General features: G+C 36.3%; 2 protein-coding genes across 10 annotated transcripts in view; one reads left to right on the top strand and one right to left on the bottom strand.

Moving 5' to 3' along the window:
- Positions 1 to 1,861, top strand: part of LOC106877726 (pre-mRNA 3'-end-processing factor FIP1) — a 20,078-nt gene extending 18,217 nt beyond the window's left edge. For 2 of the 4 annotated variants that reach the window (XM_014926690.2, XM_014926692.2), the window contains 3 exons: positions 801 to 869; positions 1,348 to 1,473; positions 1,580 to 1,861. In XM_014926690.2, the coding sequence (XP_014782176.1) occupies positions 801 to 869; positions 1,348 to 1,473; positions 1,580 to 1,727 (343 nt within the window). In that variant the 3' untranslated portion in view covers positions 1,728 to 1,861. The remainder of the gene's footprint in view (positions 1 to 800; positions 870 to 1,347; positions 1,474 to 1,579) is intronic. The other 2 variants (XM_014926691.2, XM_014926693.2) reach the window with 1 other exon arrangement.
- A 229-nt stretch (positions 1,862 to 2,090) lies between these two features.
- Positions 2,091 to 19,788, bottom strand: part of LOC106877725 (inverted formin-2) — a 177,980-nt gene continuing 160,282 nt past the window's right edge. For all 6 annotated transcript variants that reach the window (XM_014926687.2, XM_052972480.1, XM_014926688.2 and 3 more), the window contains 10 exons: positions 19,451 to 19,530; positions 16,272 to 18,367; positions 12,536 to 12,696; positions 12,170 to 12,328; positions 10,673 to 10,930; positions 8,559 to 8,737; positions 5,686 to 5,800; positions 4,412 to 4,576; positions 3,077 to 3,194; positions 2,091 to 2,314 (listed from right to left, as the gene is read on the bottom strand). In XM_014926687.2, the coding sequence (XP_014782173.1) occupies positions 2,229 to 2,314; positions 3,077 to 3,194; positions 4,412 to 4,576; positions 5,686 to 5,800; positions 8,559 to 8,737; positions 10,673 to 10,930; positions 12,170 to 12,328; positions 12,536 to 12,696; positions 16,272 to 18,367; positions 19,451 to 19,530 (3,417 nt within the window). In that variant the 3' untranslated portion in view covers positions 2,091 to 2,228. The remainder of the gene's footprint in view (positions 2,315 to 3,076; positions 3,195 to 4,411; positions 4,577 to 5,685; positions 5,801 to 8,558; positions 8,738 to 10,672; positions 10,931 to 12,169; positions 12,329 to 12,535; positions 12,697 to 16,271; positions 18,368 to 19,450; positions 19,531 to 19,788) is intronic.

Genomic DNA, 19,788 nt, shown 5'->3' on the forward strand with positions numbered 1-19,788 from the left:
TAGTGTAGTCCTAGCCTGCTTCTCCTGCCCCCTTTTTTGTGTGCCCTCTTATTTTCACTGCTGCTTTTTTTTCCAACTTTACCCACTTGGAGATTTAAAAGGAGTAAGTTTTCAACCCCCTTTTACTCTTTAAGAAAAAAAAAAAAAGCTTCAATTTTCAAAATTCTTAAGCCAACAGCACCAAAAATGATGCTTCAGAACCTTCCTTGTAGAGCATATTCTTTTAGATAGGTAAGGGATCTATCTGGATTAAGCCTAATGCATCCTTTACCTAACAGATAAGAATTAGCAAAAGGAAAAGCGTCCAACATTAAAACACTGTCCCAATAATATCTAACCCATGCTGGCATGGAAAAACAACCATAAAAACAAATGAATGTAATGACATTCCTCTGCAACTTAAATGATATAACTGCTCTTTATCACCATTTAATGACATAATTTAAGCTATCCTATATTTCAAAATAAAATAGTAATGTCCATCTTAAACCATGCCAGCATAGTTATAAATACAATCAAAACAACAATTCAGTAAGCGATAATGGTAAAAAGTTCTTTTGTAAAGTAGCATTCTTTAAAGGTCTGTTAGCCTTCTGTGAATGTAAACTATGAACTTGTTTCACCCAAACGTAATTTAACTTGTTCACAAAATAGAATTTTTAAAAAAGTTGGTACTGTGCAGTGTTGTTTTCACTATGCTCAAATTCCTAGCCCTCCCTCTCAGTTATTCTAACATTGTAAAAACTGCTCTAACAAATTAATGTGTTTCATTTTCAATAATCTTCTTTTCTTGTAATTAGAAGCAACAACTTTGAGAGGTGGGACTATAACAGAGACCGTAGCCCTCAACGAGAATCTGATTACAACAGGTGACATTTGTACTTTATTCTGAAAATTTGCTTGAACATTTTAAGAAAAAAATTTTAGTTTAGAATGCAAAAATCCTATTTTATTCCACCAATAAACGCCCAACATGTAGAATTTGGAGTTTTTATTTATAAAAATAGTCAGATTAGAAATGAAATTGGCAGTTTGAAAAGAAAGTTTTAATAGTGTTTTTTTTTATGACTGACTTCCCTCGTGAGACCTTAAGATTTACTAAATATTTAATTAGGTCTGCAGATTTTAATTGTATATTTTATGAACATTGTGCTAGTTTTATAATAAAAAGCAACTTTAGGAGAATATTAAGTCCAAATTAAATTTAGTATAAGGGAAAAAAAAACTTGAAGGCTTAATTTTATTGTTTGTACAACTTTTCACAAAATAATTTTAAATATAGGTTTCTTTTCTTGTGATAAAACTTCGCTATATATTTAATTTGATATTTATTTCTGTTATTATGAGGAGTGGGTACCGCCGTGACCGTGAAAGAGAACGGGATCGTGAGAGAGACAGGTCTTGGTCAAGAGATCGTGAACGCACTCGAGAACACAGACATAGAGACAGAGAAGACAGGCACCGTTCACGCAGGTAAGGAATACTTGTGATGACTGGTCTTTTAAAGTTTACTGCTAAAATTCTCGTTTGTCTCTTAAATTTTAATTGCCAAAAAACATTGTCTTTCTTGTTGCTGTAGGAAACATCGGGATGAAGAAGAGACAAATGAACATCACCGTTCTAAACACAAGAAAGCAAAGAAGTCAAAACGAGAAAAAGAAGAGGAGGGTAATGATAGCTCAGGCTTAGCTGTAGGAGGAAATGTCCCTCCTGAAGATGTTCCTTGAGGACCAAAAGGTGTATGTCAACCGTTTCTTTCCAAAAGTTATTTCCTAAAAAATAAAAAAAATTTAAAGAAAAAAAAAAAACATCAACCATGATGTTATATCACTTGTTTTTGTAATAAAAAAATTATTTCAAATTTGTTATGTTTGCATTATTTTTCTGCAGTTACAATAGGCTGAAGTAAATATTTGTAGGTTATACTTCTGAATAAAGTTATTTTAGTGATTTTGTTTTTTTTTCCCCTCTTCTATCTATCCTTACATATTTGCATGTTAAGTTGTCCCTCCCTTAGTAGACTGCATATTCTAGGGTTATTTGTAATGTGTTGGTCTGGAGCTTTCATCAATGAATAGTCAAGCCAAACATAGTACGTGAACTTAGCATTAAATGCAGGTTATTTTATTGACATTGAAAGTTTTTTGTTTCATTATTCACTGGGAAAAACTGTTGGCAGGAATTTGCTGGTTGACTGGTCCTCGTAGGGGTAATAATTTTCAGAGGCATCATTCGACGAAACCATTTGCAATCATACTTATCAAACTTCCCATGATATCCGAGTCATCAACGTGACGTCTCCGTCTGCGGCCTTCTGGAATATACAAGGGAAAAAAAATCGTTTATTATTATTATCTATTATAAGGTTGAAATGGAAATAGTGTGGCTACTAAAATAGAGAAACAAGGAAAGCAGTGACTGGAAAGTAAATTTGTAAGGGAGAAGAAAAGGTTTTGTTTCACGAGATAGGATAAAAGTAAGCTGTAGGGTTATGAAGCTCACTTTGCAATCACAGGGATTTGGGTTCACTACTTCTGCATTGCCTTGGGTAAGTGTCTTTTGCTATAGTTACAGGCAGCTCAATGCCTTGACTGGACTACTGTTTTTTTTTCCTACTCTAGGGACACGGTCCGTCGTTTAGATCAATCCCAGTATGCAACTGGTACTTTATTGGCCCTGAAGGGAAAGGCAAAGTCGACCTCAGTGAAATTTGAACTCAGAACGTAAAGACAGACGAAATACTGCTAAGCATTTTGCCCAGTGTGCTAACAATTCTGCCAGCTCTCCAGCCTTCTCTGGAGGTCTGTGATCATGTGTACAACACTCTAATCACTAATGTATGACCTTAAGTACTCAGTACATGATCTAAAGTGGCTCTCTTTAGGAAGGGCGTTCAACTGTAGAAACCATAGCAAGGCAGACACTAGTGCATGGCAGAGTAAAAGATGTTTTGGATTTTATCAGCTTGTTCTATTAAAACTTTCATAGCACTCTAGTAATGGCCATAATCCAATGATTGAAATAAATAAAAAGAAATATAAAAGACTTGCTTTCATGACACAGCAAAATTACTTACTTTCATCCAGTTCTGTCTTTGAGTTTAATTCTTTTCTTTTGTTCATCAGTTTTTGTTGTTCTCTTTTCTTTTGGCTCTTCTGTTGCATTTCCAACCGAATTTTGTATTGTTTGTTATCCTATGACATAATAATAATAAAGTTATTGAAGCATTGATGATGATTATACACCAACAATACCTTCCCACAAGGGAGGTGGAAGAGAGGTCCTTAAAAATAGCTGTAGGTGGGATACTTAAGGCAGATCTCTAAAAGCAGGGATCCAACTGGAGAGAAGCAAAAAAAGACAACCTAGAATCAAGGATCTGAGTGAAAAGTCACTGATGGTCTAGGCTCCATAGGGAGTGAAAGGCTTAAATAAAAGTAAAATGGTACATAACTACTAAGTCATCTGCTCACTTGTGAGTGATGGCCATGGTTAGGGTTGTGTTATTCAGAGTTGTAGGTCACTAATACTTTCAGACTGTCAACTTGTTTATTATATTAATATTTTGAGGCAACCATGTGACTTGGCCATTGTTAAGTGGCTAAGAAAGGATTGTCAGTCAATGTTGGTACAGAAATGTAATTCATAATCATTGACTCATGAATAGTACAAATACCAAAGTTCAAGTCTGGCCACTGCCAAATAAACATTCTTTTATTTACACCAGTGTGTAAAATTCAAGTTGACAATTTCTTTGTTAATCACATGAGGGTCTTAACTATTTACCGTTTTAGCTATGTTAATAATTAAGGTTACGTTTCAAAGATTTCCATAAGAAATGGAAAGGTGGTTGCACTGTAACCTGGAGAAATACCAATTTTAATTGAGTTTGGTTAACAAGTTACGTTAATGTATATGTAATAGACGGAAGGTGGAACTGAACCTGATGTTAAACCTAATATATGGTTATTGTTAAATTTCTATTGGCTTATTTACACCAGCAAATATTAACAGCTATCCAAGAACACATTTAAGAAACTACATATATAAAGTAGCTACTTAGAAAATCTCTATAAGAGTTGATAGTAGTAACTCTACTGAGAAGTAGTGTTCATTACCACATCAATATGTGCTATTCAATGTTACTACCGTTTATATATATATATAAACGTAAAATTCCACGGTACACGTGTTTCAAGCTTTATACCCAAACAGTATCATTATATGAGTATATAATTGATATACAGGATGGTTTAAAGCTATCTTCAGCCGCAAATATATTCTGTCCCAAGATTACATCACAAAGAAAAAATCACAAGATATATATATATATATATATATGCATATATATATATCCATCCATCCAAATCTTCAACTATTTTCTTTCCTGTTCTAGAAAATTGAAATCTACCTTTTGACATTGCTTGGCACTTTGTAGGAAGTTGCTGAAACTGCTGAGGAATTCTTCCAACTTGAAGTCCTTTTTCTTCTCACAAAAATGACCCCTTAACTTTTGAACCTTATCATCAATTTCTTTAAATTGGTCTTCAGTTTCTTGTATTTCCAATAAAGTTTCCTAGAAATTGAAGCAAAAAGGAAAAATAGTCAAGCAAGCAAGAAATATGAAACCTGCAAGATTGCAAAATGGTAATTCAGAAACGGTGCAAGTCTGATAATTGGTTGCCTCCAAAATAAATGTATTATATTCATGCTCCAAACAGGACTTTCTGTCTTTTTGTGTTTTGTGATGGTAGGCACCCCATCAGCTGGAATTCTACATACTTTGACACCTTCTCCAGCAGCAACTTGCTGTGTTCAGCTACCAGCCCAGGCTCTGCTGCTTGTTGGGCTGAGAAAGGCAAACTGTCAAAGCATTGAACACTCTGACAGGTTCATGGTCGAGCCTGTGGCAGTGGAGACCTCTGGCATCCTCAGCATAATTATAATCTATTCCATCGAAAACCAATCTCTAGAAAATTTCGTTTAAAAAATTATTCTTCAGAAATATAAGACATTCATCCTACACCATTTATGTTAATTCTGTGTGTATAGTGCAAAGAGTGACTGAAGAACTCAACCAACCAACATTGATAGTGGTTATTAGATAAAGGTTTAGAGCAGTGAGCAGACAGAATTGTTAGCACACTGATCAAAATGCTTAGAGGCATTTCCTCTGACTCTTCATGTTCTGAGTTCAATTTCTGCTGAGTTTGACTTTGCCCTTCATACACTTGGGCTGATAAAATAAGTACCAGATCAGTACTGGGTTGATGTAATCAAATCACTCACTCATCTCAATATTGCTGATTTTGTACAAAAATTAGAAAGAATTATTATATAAAGATTTTATGAGTAAAACAGAAACAATACAGACAACCTCTATGTTACATTGCTGATAATCTTACCATGAGAAAGAATTCTGTAACTTAATCAGATTTTGTTTTAACTTCTTAACTTTTCTCTAAAACCACAGACTTTTAGCAAATGGATTATTAAACAAAACCGAAAAACACTGTTCATTTGTGAAAGACTAAGAGAGTGTGTTTGTGTGTGAGAGCAAGAGATTGTGTTCTATATGTGTGTGTACGTACTATATAAACATGGAAAAGCATTGAAAAAATCATCTTATAAAATCCTTGAGGAATTCATCAGGAAATAGATGAACCTCTGCAAGATATGACTCACCTTAATGAAATCACTGTATTGACCCTTTTCCTCAGTAGAGTTAATATCGGTGCTAAATCTTTTGACATTGGCTTTAAATACACCCAAGTCTTTCTGTAAGGCATCAATTGACAACCTGCAAAAGAGCAATACATCCTGAGTTATACATTTTTAGTAAATATATATATATATTTATACACACTATTACATATATACACACACTATCATATATATACATGCATACACAAGATTATATATATACACACACTATCATATATATATACACACACATATATATATATACACACACTATCTTATATATAAACTATTTTATATATATATATATATATATATACACACTATTTTATTTATATATACATATACACATATATAGACACACACATATATACATATATATATATGCCCATATACACACACATCTATACATATACATACACACACACATATATATATATATATATATATATATATATACACATACATATGTGCTCAGTTCCTAAAACATCGTGCAAAGAATATAAGTAGCGATCGTGATACCCACCACGAAGAACTGGTGAAGCTCAGTAGCAATCTATTAAGCAACAACTACCCCAAAAACATACTATCCACTCCAATTATGAAAAAAAAGAGAGGATGAAGCCAATAAACTGTCCACAGTCTGTCTACCCTATGTGAAAGGCCTCTCCGAAAAGATATGCGGCCCATATGACATCAGGACAGCGTTCAAGAGTAATACAACACTTCGCAAATATCTCCTTCGAGTAAAACCACCAATAGAAGAAAATATGACCAAAGACTGCGTGTACTCCATCCCATGCAGCTGTGGTAGGTTATACAAAGGCGAAACATGCCGCCCCCATCAAAATAAGTTTAGAGGAACATTGCAAATCTGTGACACGAGGAGATATTGATAAATTGGGTATCGCTGATCATGTATAGAAAAATGGAGCCCATTTCCCCTTGTAAGTTAAAAATAATAGAGAACACTACTCGAAAATACGAAAACTAAAAGAAGCAGCACATATGCTAAGATACAGCAAACTCATAAGCAGACCGAGTGCAGATATGAGCACCATATGGGAACCAGTATTAAGGAAGGATAGATTTGTTTGAATAAACCCTTCAAGGTGGCGCCACAGCATGACCACAGTTCAATGAATGAAACAAACAAATGATGAAAATGATCCAAAACAGTTGCTTGATCGAACAATTAACCATATTTCTAAGTTACTATCTGAAATATTGAAAATAGGTCAAAGTGAAAAGGTTATGTTGCCACGTTTTTTTTTTTTAATATTTTATTTTAAAACTAAAATGTATAATATATTATATCAAGCCATAGGAAATTGCATAACTATGTGTGTGCGTGTGAGTGAGTAAGAGCGTTTTTGATTACTGTTTTTAGGCTGTTGACATAAACATGACACACACGTAAATTTTAAAGCTTTCTGTATTTTATTGAAAAACAAAGCTGTATTTTAATAAAACATGACGACGTAGCCCTATTTTAATACTTATATATCTTATAATAATTTTGCTTGTCATTTCATTACTTAGCTCGTCGGTAACGCTTTCATGTGATTAGAGAAAAAGAGGGCGAGACGAAAAGAGGCAGAGAGAAGCGTCAATGACGTGAGGTAGAGGGAACGTAATATCTATTATGTGGTTAAAAAAATTAGTTGAAGGTAGTGATGATATAGAAAAGAGTTAAAGATATTTTAGCAGAGGGGGTGATGTTCAGATGGTGAGGTTAAAGAGAGAGAGAGAGGAGGGAAAGAGAGGAGAGAGAGAGAGAGAGAGAGAGAGAGAGAGAGAGGGATACTGGTAGAGAGGGAGGTGGTGGCTATTGGATAGTGAAAAGTGTCTTTTTATAATTTAATTAACTTTTTTATATCACCTATCACTTAACGCATAAGTGCAATTCCGTGAAATATTCACGCTTATTTACGTGACAGATATACGCAATTTAAATAAAAGTTCTATCATATGTACGGGATTTTTTTTTTAATGAGAAAGAGTGAATTTCATGAGTGCTGTGTATTAAGTCTATAAAATTGTGCCTAGAGTATATATATAAAGTGCATTAAGTAATCATGGTATTCTAATTTCTTTCACTTTTCAATGAATAGCAGATGAGCGACTATCTTTCCATACAGACACATCACAGGCTACGTTTTCAGGTTTATTAGATTAAGTTTTCAGAAATAACCCAACAGGTTTACCATTAATTCCAAGAAATATCCACGGGTTCCGCTAGTTTTTAAATATTTTCTGTAATGCACCTTATTTACTTGTATACAAATTTCACTATCTAATCCATGATTTTAACTGTAAAAATGGGATGCGACTTATGCACAGGATAAATCTAAAACTATGATGAACAAAAAATAATTGAATGCGACTTACACGAGTAAATATTATTGAATTTTGAACAGACCAACTGATAGTTCGAATAGTAATACACACACGCACTACTAAATGCTTTCGATAAATTGTAATTGCGCTTCGATCAACTTTACTATGTCCAATTATATATTTCATCTGGGCTCCTCAACAATTTATAACATTAGAATTACCTCCCTTACATTCTAGAGTTACGATGAATAAAGTTGATTTCTTTTCTTCTTTGATATATTTGAGTGAAACAATTGACAGCTCTCGTTTGCGGTGTCTTCATACTCCAGCTTTATTTAAAATTGGATTAACTGGAGAATTATCAGATGTTATTGCAAGCAAATCCAAAAGACACGAGTGTTTACTAGCGTTATTGGATAAACAGACTGGAAGTATGGAGAATAAATTATAATAGTATAAGTAAAGAATAACAGAGGAAGGGGTGAATGGATAGTCTAAATTAGAATGAAACGACCTACTTGCTTGCACTGTTTATTATAGGCTGGAGTTCTTCGACAAACAAGAAATTATTGGATTCCTCAGCTTGATTGACAAGGAAATGTAATAACGTAACACCTGTCTCATTTGATTTGGTTTCCTTGAAGAGTTTTAGAGCAGAACTAATTTCAAAACCAACAGCATTCCCTGCAAAACGTCCCTGGAAAGAATAACAAATTAAGTTCAATGGAGAATTACAAATATTGATGTCATCTCATGGAAGGATTCTTTCAAAGTTACATTTACAAAAAAAAAAAATTTCTCGATATGTCAGTACTGCAAGAATAATTTATAGATCCAAATAGAACGCTTTTGATTTTGTTACATAGGTGTGGCTGTGTGGTAAAGAAGCTTTCCTCCCAACCACATGGTTCTGGGTTCAGTACCACTGCATGGCACCTTGGGCAAGTATCTTCTACTATAGCGTCGGGCTGATCAAAGTCTTGTGAGTGGATTTGGTAGACGGAAACTGAAAGAAGCCCCTTATATTTGTAAGTGTGTGTATCCCACTATTGCTTGATAACCAGTGTTTGTTTACGTCCCCGTAATTTAACAGTTCAGCAACGGAGACCGATAGGATAAGTACCAGTTTCTTTTTTAAGTACTGGGATCGATTCATTCAACTAATAATCCTGCAAGCCAGTGCCCCAGCTTTGCCATAGTCTAACAATCAAAACAAATAAAAGATAGCTTTTTGTGTGTGGTGGGGGGGATTCTCCTCTGTTGTAGTTTTGTATCTTAATTATAAAAATTACGTTCATGTTTTGGAGATATCAATATTAAAAGAAAATTAAAGATTAAATGATTTGAAGAAGAAAACTTTAAAGATTGAAATACTTTCTTTGGTACATATACATATCTACATACATATACATTATACGTCAATTTGATTGGTTGATTTACTGAATGCCTGGTTATGTGGCTACGGCCACACCACAGTGCCTGTGCTTGGATACAAGGTGTCAACATCCGAGATATTTTAAATCAAGAACGTATTTTTACATAACCTTGTCAAAGAATGAAGATCGGTGCCTTTATCATAACCAGCACTCGACTAGGACCCTCACAATTACTCCGTTTATTGGGTCTCACTATTTCTGATGATCTAGTCTGTTAAAAGTACATCCTTAACAAAGCTAGGACTACCTTTCTTTTCAGGGTCAGAGGAGAGTACTCTCTATTGACACTTCACAAAACACAAGGAATATTCACAATGGAGTATTGCTCTCACATCTACGACAGTGATGCTGCTGCTGCTCATAAATATATTTAAAAACCTTCAAAAGTGGGCCATTTGACTGATTGGTGTAAAGTTACTCACAGATATGTCCCAACTTCAGGCCTATAGACTTGCTGTCTATTCTTTCTGTCCTTTTTACTAGCACTATAATGGCCTCTGCTCTTGGGAGCTGGCTGCCCTCCTACCATTACAATTCAGTTATTTTGGATCCACTGGTCTTTCCCTCACTCATCCCCCTTGTATTTAAATCCCTCTGCCCCAGACCCTTCAATAAACATTATGTCCAGTCCTTCATTCCCCAAATGTTATCCCTCTGGAATTCCCTCTCTGCTCATGTCTTTCCCCACATGTCGATTAAGAAAGGTTTAAGAGAAATATTAATGGCATCAACTTCAACCAGTATAGGAGGGTCTGCAAAGAACTGGTCACTGCCTTTTGCTCCAGATCTCAGTGATTTGTGAGAGGAAGTTGTCTTAATACTTGAAAACTGATCTCAAAACTGGGGTCTGTGAAAATAATCCAATTAAACTGGGTGATAGAATAAGTTTAAGTATCCAATTTGATCCTGCACAAGAACCTTCTCAATGTTAGACAAAGGAGCCTATCTGAAATAAATGCTTACATTATTTATGTCTTAAATACCTCTGGATTATATTTTTATTGCTGTAGACGTTTTGGCTTATCAATAACTATGACAGCTATTCTCATCAAATATTGGAACTGCAAAGATTCCTTACAAAATTTGACTATTTTCAGTTCATAGCTAAACATAATCAACAAATGTAATATTAATACCACAGATGTTAAAAATACTGGGTGATAACCTACTTAGGTCTGAAATAAAATATAACTTACAGAGTTCATATAGTTGCCAACATCAAGACTGATTGCAAAGAAAGCCTTAAGGTTTTTGTTTTCTATCAGAACTTGACAAGTTTTCTTCAAAGTTTCAAGGTTCGGTTTTAGAGTTTGCATTAACACTTTCCTCTCTTCCTTCAGTAACATGCCATCAATGCATAGATGAATGTTGGGGATTTTTGATAACAACAAAAAGAACTTTTCTGGATTTCCCAAGTCTTCTTTGTCACCTTGGTAAGCATTCAGTATAGAGAGCTAAATAGTCAAAGAATGAAGAAGGATTCAATGTATAACCAAGTGGTAATTAGATACAGTAGAGAACCGGTTAAGTTATTGATGATTCAAGCGAAACAATAACTGACAAAAGAACAGTTTATATAGTTGACAATCTTTTATCCAAAGTGCTTGGAATTTGTGTTTTAAATTTCGTTTCGTGGGCATTTTGGAATGGTTATATGCATTTACAAAATGGGGAAGCTTGGGCACAGAACCCAAATCTAAACACATTGTCCATTTATACTTCAAAGAACAGTTGATACATATTCTGTGAAGGTCGTTTTATATAAATTTATTGTAAGCCTAGTTTTGCGTATGTAACTGTGATTTGTGAGAACATTTCACTTTTAACCAAAGCAAACCCACCTTCAAACATCCCCTGCATTACAGAAGTGTTGCATTCCTAAAAATTCTTGCTATAATGTGGGATTCAAGAATGCAAAATGAATTTCCCGTTGACCTCCTTGCAACACAAAAATCATCCTGATTCAATGTACCTTTTTCCATGTTGACATGGGTTGGACAGTTTGATAGAAGCTGATGAGCCAAACAACTCACACTCCAATGTTTACTTTGGCATAGTTTGTATGGTTAGATGCCCTTCCTAACGTCAATGCAAAAGTTGTTTTACTTTGCAGCAAGATTTTTCAGAACCACATTGTTTCTGTAATACAAGGGATACTACCAATATTATACTTTTACTCCATTTTGTCAACCTCATAACAGCCCCACATCACTTTCACTTCTGCTTGTCTACAAAATATCGCTTTAAAAATCTGAGTACATTCAGGTATTTCTCTACTATTAGTGCTTCTCTCACAAGAAAACGCTTTGGAATTTGGAACTTTGGATAAAGGATTGTCAAGTGTATTTAATTAATTACATAAAAAATGTATTTGTTTTAACATAGGATTTTTACATAAATTCTTTGTCAAATATACCAGTCCTACGTACACACCTGTGTACATGTCCAGGAATATAATACCCGATGACAATCAGAAATCAATTGAAATGTAGATATAAATATTGATCTAACAAAGGTACAAGAACTACAATATAGTAATTATTTTACCGTTCCTAGAAGGATGTGATGTAAAGCCAGAGTTGACTTCACCTTTAACCCAAAGTGATAAGCTATGCTACGTTTGAACACACTACACTCAGTTAATGCAATTTTAAATCTTATATCAGATGATATGCGATTTAACTAGAACATACCTCACTGTCAGTTGGTAGAATTTTCTGCATCCGTCGTAACATTTCCAAGTCAAGATCCTTGCTTGTGCCTTCCTTAATCATTTCAACTATTTTCTCTTGTGAGGCATTACATTGTTTCAAGAAGATGTCTATGTCTAGAGCACGTTCCAAAAGATTGACCTGAAGAGTAAACAATACATATTATTAGTGGTGCTGGGCCACTGAATTTACTTGTGCAATATTCAGAGAGGAAATTAAGTTAGAAAATAATTCCAATCTGTTAAATATGTAAGCCATTTGCAGTACAAAATAAATATTAACAATAAAATGAATGCATTTGATAATCAAATAGCTAAGAATTTGAAATTTGTTAAATATTTCACTTACTTTTTTCGGAATATTTTTCTTCTTCACTTTTTGTTCATCAACTGATGCCGACTTTTTGGGAGGAGTTTTCATACTGAACATATCTTCAAGAGTTTTATAGTCAACATCCACAGCACTGTTACTTCTCATATAATATACATCTTGCCAAAGGTTGCCTTTTTCTGAGAAAACAAAAAAATGCAATGCAAATGATTGAGATAAGTATAAAATAATAATGTAATAGAAGTATCAAATAATAATATAAGTATAAAATAGCATAAATGCTTGAGATAGGTATCAAATAGTAGAAGTGAAAGGAATTTAGGGTTGTATACCCTGGTGGCCAGTTATTGCAAGGGAGATAATTATTTGATAAATTTTGGTGGGATTATAGAAAGTTTCAATTTTGAATTGACAACCAAGGAATAAGATGCATAGGATATACATGTCTAATCATTTATGTCTTACCCATTACCTTTATTCAAAGGAATTCATTCATTTAACATCCATTTCCCCCATGCTAGCAGGGCCTGGACAGGAACTGAATTTGAAGCAGGATTTTGCAGCTGGATGCTCTTCCTGTTACCAACCCTTACCTACTTTCTCAGCTAATGACATTTTATTTTTCACAGGTCTTTGAAAGCACAGAGCAACTGGTCAAAATGTCAGCCAGGAATGTCAACATTATCATCACTTTAACCACAGAATGACAAGCAACACATCAACATTCGCGCTCGCGCACACACGTACGCCAAGCTCAATAGAGTTCCCATCTATCAGTTTCACTCGCAGGGCCTTGATTAGTCAGGAGCGATAGCAGCAAACACTCCCCCAAAGTGTCATATAATCATACAGCAAATGATTTTGAAGCAGGAGTTTGCAGCTGGGTGCTCTTTTTGTCACTAACACTCACCTGCTTTTTCAGGTAATGTAATTCTATTTTTCGCAGGTCTTTGAAAGCATAGACCAACTGGTAAAAATGCCAACAAAGAATGTTGACATCACCGCCACTTCGCTCAAACAATGACAAGCAAAAAATCAGCATTCACACGTAGACACATACAAACACACGATAAGCTTAATACAGTTTCCATCAAACTGTTTCACAGACACCATTAGGAGCGATAGCAAATGACACTTGCTCAAAATGTCACACACTCACACTGTTGTTAACAATCATGTTGAAACACATCTTACATTATAATGGACAACAAAGATTTTGCTACTGGGGTAAAAGCATGTGTTTTAGACTAAATCGAGGATGCTGATTCCGAATCCGCGCTCAGAATTGTTCTAGCAGTCAGGATTTTGAGTTATGCGCATGCGCAAGATTATAACCATACTTTCGGCTAGATGTAGGCCGTATTATAAAATTTGCTAGAATAAAAGCGGTCTTAATTCAAAATTAAAGAAATAACAGCAATAAAACGAATGATGAGAAAGTTCATTATTTAGTTTAGCAATAGATGGCGCTGATGTACTGTGTGTAATGCCAAATACGTCAGTTTGTTCTTGGTAACTCTCAGTGTCATTTGCGCTGCTGTCATGTGTGATATGTGTATCTCTCGCTCTGCGTGATTACTGTTTTAACTGTGTTTATTGTGTTAGATCAGGAATAGGACAGGCTATGTGAATCACCCAGACAACTTTTGCTGTGTCTGTAGAAAATTTGCTCCACATGACTAGCGGGTGAACATTGCCACCAAATAAAAAACTGCCTATAAATATTATTTCAGGTGTAAAATTGAGGAACAAGACAAGGGGTAGGCACTTCATATATGCTGCACCATGTGTTACTCAGGGCTTACTTAGTGGCTGAATGGAAAACAGAAGAGAATGCCTTTTGCTGCACTAATGGTATGGCGTGAGCCAACCAATCATGTCTCTGTTACTTTTGCATGACTAATATTAGTAGCTTCTCAAAGAAAATCAAAGCAATGTATGCAAATTGTAAGTCGGCTCCAAAACTGGTCCCACATGACTTCGAGAACCCTGTCCCAATAACCCTCTCACATGATTCACTTGAAGACCTTGATACGTCGCATGATGAACATACTGATGCTCTTATGGACGAAGAGTACATAGTTGATTCTGAGAAAAACAAGCCATGCTTGTTTAATCAAGAAGATTTGAACGATTTAGTAAGAGACCCAGCCCTCTCAAAGGAGAAGGCAGAAGTTTTGGGATCGAAATACAGCAATGGAATCTCCTACGGCAAGGTACGAAAATTCCCATTTTCCGTTCCCGCCATAGAAGCTTCTCTTTTTTTTTTTTCAAGCAAGAAAATAATGCTTGTTTCTGTACTGACATTAATGCATTCATGCAAACATTAGGACATGTGCATGTGACTAACAAATGGGAATTGTTTATAGACTCCAGTAAGGTTAACCTCAAAGCTGTGTTGTTACATAGTGGTAATGAAAAACCTTCCATTTTTGTGAGTCATATTGTCGGTATGGAAGAAACTTATGAATCGATGGAACTCATTCTGAAAAGAATTAATTACTCAGTTCATAAGTGGAATATTTATGGTGATTTAAAGGTGATTTCCCTCCTCCGAGGACTGTACACTGGGATACACCAAAAATATGTGCTTCTTGTGTGTTTGGAACAGCCACGACGACAACAATCATTATACTGTAAAAGACTGGCCTAAAAGAGATGAGCTCATAGTTCGTCGGTACAATGGGCAGCATATGTTACGGGAAGACCTGTAAATTATCTTTCCACCCCTTCACATCAAACTCAGCCTCATGAAAAACATCGTAAAAGCAATGACAGACGATGGTTGTGGCTTCTAGTATCTAAAAGTAAAATTTGGTGCAGAGAAAAGTGACGCAAAATTGAAAGCAGGCATTTTCATTGAACCCGAGATCAGAGAATTGATATCTGATAGCAAATGCAGAGATAAATTTAATCCAGTTAAGCTGATGGCATGGGATTCATTCATGCTAGTTAAACAGAACTTTCTTGGAAATCATAGAGCTGAAAACTATGCTGATTTAATAAACAACATGCTAATAGCGTATGAAAATGGGGATGCCGAATGCTCCTTAGAATGCACTTCTTGCATTCTCATCTCAATTTTTTTCCAACTAATCTTGGTGCTGTTAATGTTGAGCATGGTGAGAGGTTCCACCAGGACATATATGAGATGGAAACAAGGTATCAAGGCCGGTTCAATCCACACATGATGGGTGACTACTGCTGGTCCCTACAACAGGAGACCATCACAACGCATAAGTGCAAGAGCAAGTGTCACAAACATTTCTGAGCTGAGCATATCAAAAATACAGTGAGTATTCCCTTAACATAAATATACTTTGTACCATTATATTATATTTACCTTGAACATAAATATACTATATACAGTACTAATATACTATTATAATAATTATTTACCTTGAACTTAACTTTTCCTGATACTAATATAGTATTAATACACAATTATGCGCATAACTCAAAATCCTGACATGCTACAGCAATTCTGAGTTCAGATTCGGAATCAGCGTACTCAATTTAGTTTGGTACAGCACCAGTTGTCTGAGTAGCAGACATATATTTTTTTTGTTCTTTGCCCCAGTGAACTCCAGATCAAGGTTCACTAAGGGTAATTGACAATACTGTAATAGTAGCACTAGTAGTATAGTGGTAATAGTAATAATAGTAAAGTAGTGAAGGGAGTAGGGATAGTGACAATAGGGGTGGCGGGTGGTAGTGGTGATGGTGGTAAATATGGTAAAAAATGATACATTACCATTGATGATATTGGGTGGGACTTTGTGCCATTGGAAAGAACGAAGTTTCTGTGTTGGTGCCAAGACTGGTTTACCATGTAACCTGGCTGGCAACGTCGCAGACGAGTATTTGCTTGGTGATAACGATGTTGTTGATGACGGAGGTGGAGGTGGAGCAGGAGGAAAACCCCTGGAGCCAGGAGGTGGAGGTGGAGGTGGAGGAACCCCGGGTAAACTCTTAGACCCTGGGGGTAGTGGTGGAGGAGGTGGCGGAGGTGGTGCTGAACTGTGGGAAACCCCAGATCCTGGGGGTAATGGTGGTGGTGGTGGTGGAGCTCTAGGTAAATTTCCAGACCCCAGGGGTAGTGGTGGTGGAGGTGGTGGTCTGCAGAAATTCCCAGAGTTTGGGAGTGGAGGTGGTGGAGGTGGTGGAGGTGGTGGCGGTGGAGGAGCCCTGGGAAAAACACCAGACCCAGGGTTTAGTGGCGAATGTAGGGGAGATGGTGGAGGAAGAGGAGGAGGAGGTGGTGGTGGTGGAGAAGCCTTGGTGATGGCTTCAGGCTGTATAATAGAAGTGCCAGATTCGGAAATTGTTGGATGTGGAGGTGACTGTGAAACATCAGTCTTTGAATGACTAGCAGACTTTGTCAGCTTTTCCACCTCTGGAACAATGCTGGCCTTTGATGACCCATCTGCCTCTTTTAATGCATTGGACTCTGATGGCACGTTTTCCTCCGGTGCAGCAGCAAGCTCTGACTGTACGTCTGCCACTGGAGTATTTTTAGAGTCTGAAACAGTGGTAAGCTCTGATAGTACGTCTGCCTTTGACGGCACATCTTCGTCCATTGTGGTGACTGGCTTTGATGACACGTCTGCTTCCACAATAGCGGTGGACTCTGATGGTACGTCTGCCTCCAGAATGGAGGCGGGTTCCGACAGAGTATTCACCTCCGAATCAGAAGTAAGCTCTGAGATCATGCTCACCTTTGGGGTTAAATGGGTTGATGGGGGTTTTTTAGATACGATTTGGGCTGATCTAACTAGTGCAAGTAAAGATGGAGAAGCTGGTTTAAGAGTATCCTCCTTAATTTCTGTTGATGCGTGAAGCCGTTTTGTTTGGGGCGTTTGTAATGTTTGAGAAGATGGTCCGGGAGAGCAAGTTGATTGTAGTACAACTGGTGATGAACAAGAGGGATTCTGTAGTGTATCTGATGTGATTGAAGAAAGAGTTTCTGGTTTGTCAACATTTTTTTCATTTGTATTTTCAGTAGAAAAAGATTGTTGTGATGTGGTAATGGAATGAAGCGTCTCGGGCGTCAGAGGTGGACAGGGTTCGAGATTTTCTGCCACTTCAGGTTTGTCATTTTCAGAAAATCTGTCTTTCCTGTTGCTTTTAATTGGTGAAGAATATATTTTCTTTGATGTGTTCTCTGTGTGTTTCTCTTTGCCCGCCTGTGGAGCAATTTCGGACAACGTCGGTTCTTCTGTTGATTTGGAACTTACATTGGGGGTTTGGTTTCCTTCTAGTCGAATTTGAGAAGATTTTTCGTTCATTTGCGTCGACTGTAGAACCAGTTCAGATAGAGATTTAATTTTCTTCGGGCTACTCTCGATAACAGAGCTATTCAAGGGTTCTTCTACAGATGTCACTGCTTCGTTTATTGTCATGGATGGTTCAGAATTTTTCTGGAGCTCTGTTTTATGGACGTGTTTTTGATTCTCAGAATCTGATGGAATTTTGTGGTATTTTGATAACTTTTCTGGCGTTTGATTTTCTACAACATTTGATGAATTCGAAGTTGATTTAGGAGATGATGTTTCAACGAAGTTTTCTGGAAGATCAGGTTCTTCCAAGTCGAACGAGGATGTAGTGGTTTGTGACTGGAAATTATAGCTTCCTGAACCAGAACCGGTGATCTCTTCCGTCTCAGAGCCATATGTAGAATCAACTGTTGTATTGACTTGCTTTCTTTGGTCTTCAGTAGTTCTATTGCTTCTACAACGCTGTAGTTCTATTTCAGTCTTTATGTCAACCAAAAGTTTCTCAAGAAACAAAGATTTGTCCAAGTAAAGTAAGTTTTGTGCCACTGACTCCATTACAAACCATTGGTAATCACTGAAGAATAGGAGACAAATATTTTGTTTTTAGACAAACAAAGACATGAGGGCAATCAACAGAGATTATTTACTGAAATATATCCAAACTAAACTCATTACATGAAGAGAGAGCTATCCATCGACATCATCTGGTGTAGGCAGCGTGTGATCCACACTTTACATTTAAGGCGAGGAGCGTATAGTTGACACCTAACAACTGAAGGGAGAAACATACGAGGAGATGCTGAAAAGTTCCTGGCTTTGGGTAAAAGAATACAAGAGGATCAGTAAATTACGATTTTATTACACATATTCCCCTCTCAGATTCACGCACTTATTGCAACGGTCCTTCATTTTCTCTAAGCTCTGTAAAAGAACTCGGAAAGTTGGGCCCCCCAAAAGGCCTTCGCAACACCCTTAAAGCGAAGAACATTTCAACACCCCCTCGTACGCTCTTCATCCATTTCTTGGACGAAGAGCTTATGTATCCATATTCGACATCTGGGGAGAAATGCATGTGTACCCACCTCAGACATGGGTTCAAGAGTACCTTGTCTACACTCGACCTGTAGGGTAAGGAGCAAATATTTACCAATGATGCTACACCCAGTAAAATATTAGCCGTCAATATGTTAATAAACGATCGTTAGTCTTAAATAGAGTCAGACATAGTATTGTATATACCATGAATGGCATCCATAATAAAATATCAAAATTTCACTAATATTTCAAAGACAGAGCTGTCAGATCTGTTATGAAACTTAAGGAAGCTAGTGGACTCCTATCTCTACAGTGTTAAGAGAAAGAGATAACGTCTTGATAGCACGTTAGTCCATCATAGCTGATTTCCTCAGAAGTCGAAATATCTACTCTAGACAGCAGTGTAATCACCGGCTCATTTAATAGGGCAGATGTTTCGACATACAACGAAAGTCCCGTAGCAAATTTAACCCACAAATCACTAATTAGTAGCAAATATACCAGCAACCACTTCACTTCTAGTGAGGTAAGCAAAAACTATCTATAGTTAATGCATAAAAGAAGCCTTTGGTGTCAAACATAAGAATAACTGTGGCTTGAATACGAATGACAAGGAACTTACCTGATTTCATTCTCAGGGTCAATTTGTTGAAGAGACTTCAGAATGCTGAGAAAAGATTCAGCGTGTGGAGTACCCAGAACCTGAAATCATAAAACAAAGAAAGAAACATGCAAACATATTCTTGATGTAGTAAAATGAATAAAAAAAAAACCGTGGGTTAAACCAGTGCTGCAAAGTTTAATGTTATATTTTGTACGTTTAAAGAAGCACATGTTAGTTTAGGTTAGTTTTGTGTGGCAGTTACCATATAAGAATTGATGCCATGCTGTTTAGGGTTCGAAGGCAACCAATTACTAAAACCCATTATGAAGTCATCTGAACAAAAAAAAAGGGGGGGG

Source organism: Octopus bimaculoides, chromosome 13, assembly GCF_001194135.2.
Source record: "Octopus bimaculoides isolate UCB-OBI-ISO-001 chromosome 13, ASM119413v2, whole genome shotgun sequence".
Classification (NCBI taxonomy): Eukaryota; Metazoa; Mollusca; class Cephalopoda; order Octopoda; family Octopodidae; genus Octopus; species Octopus bimaculoides.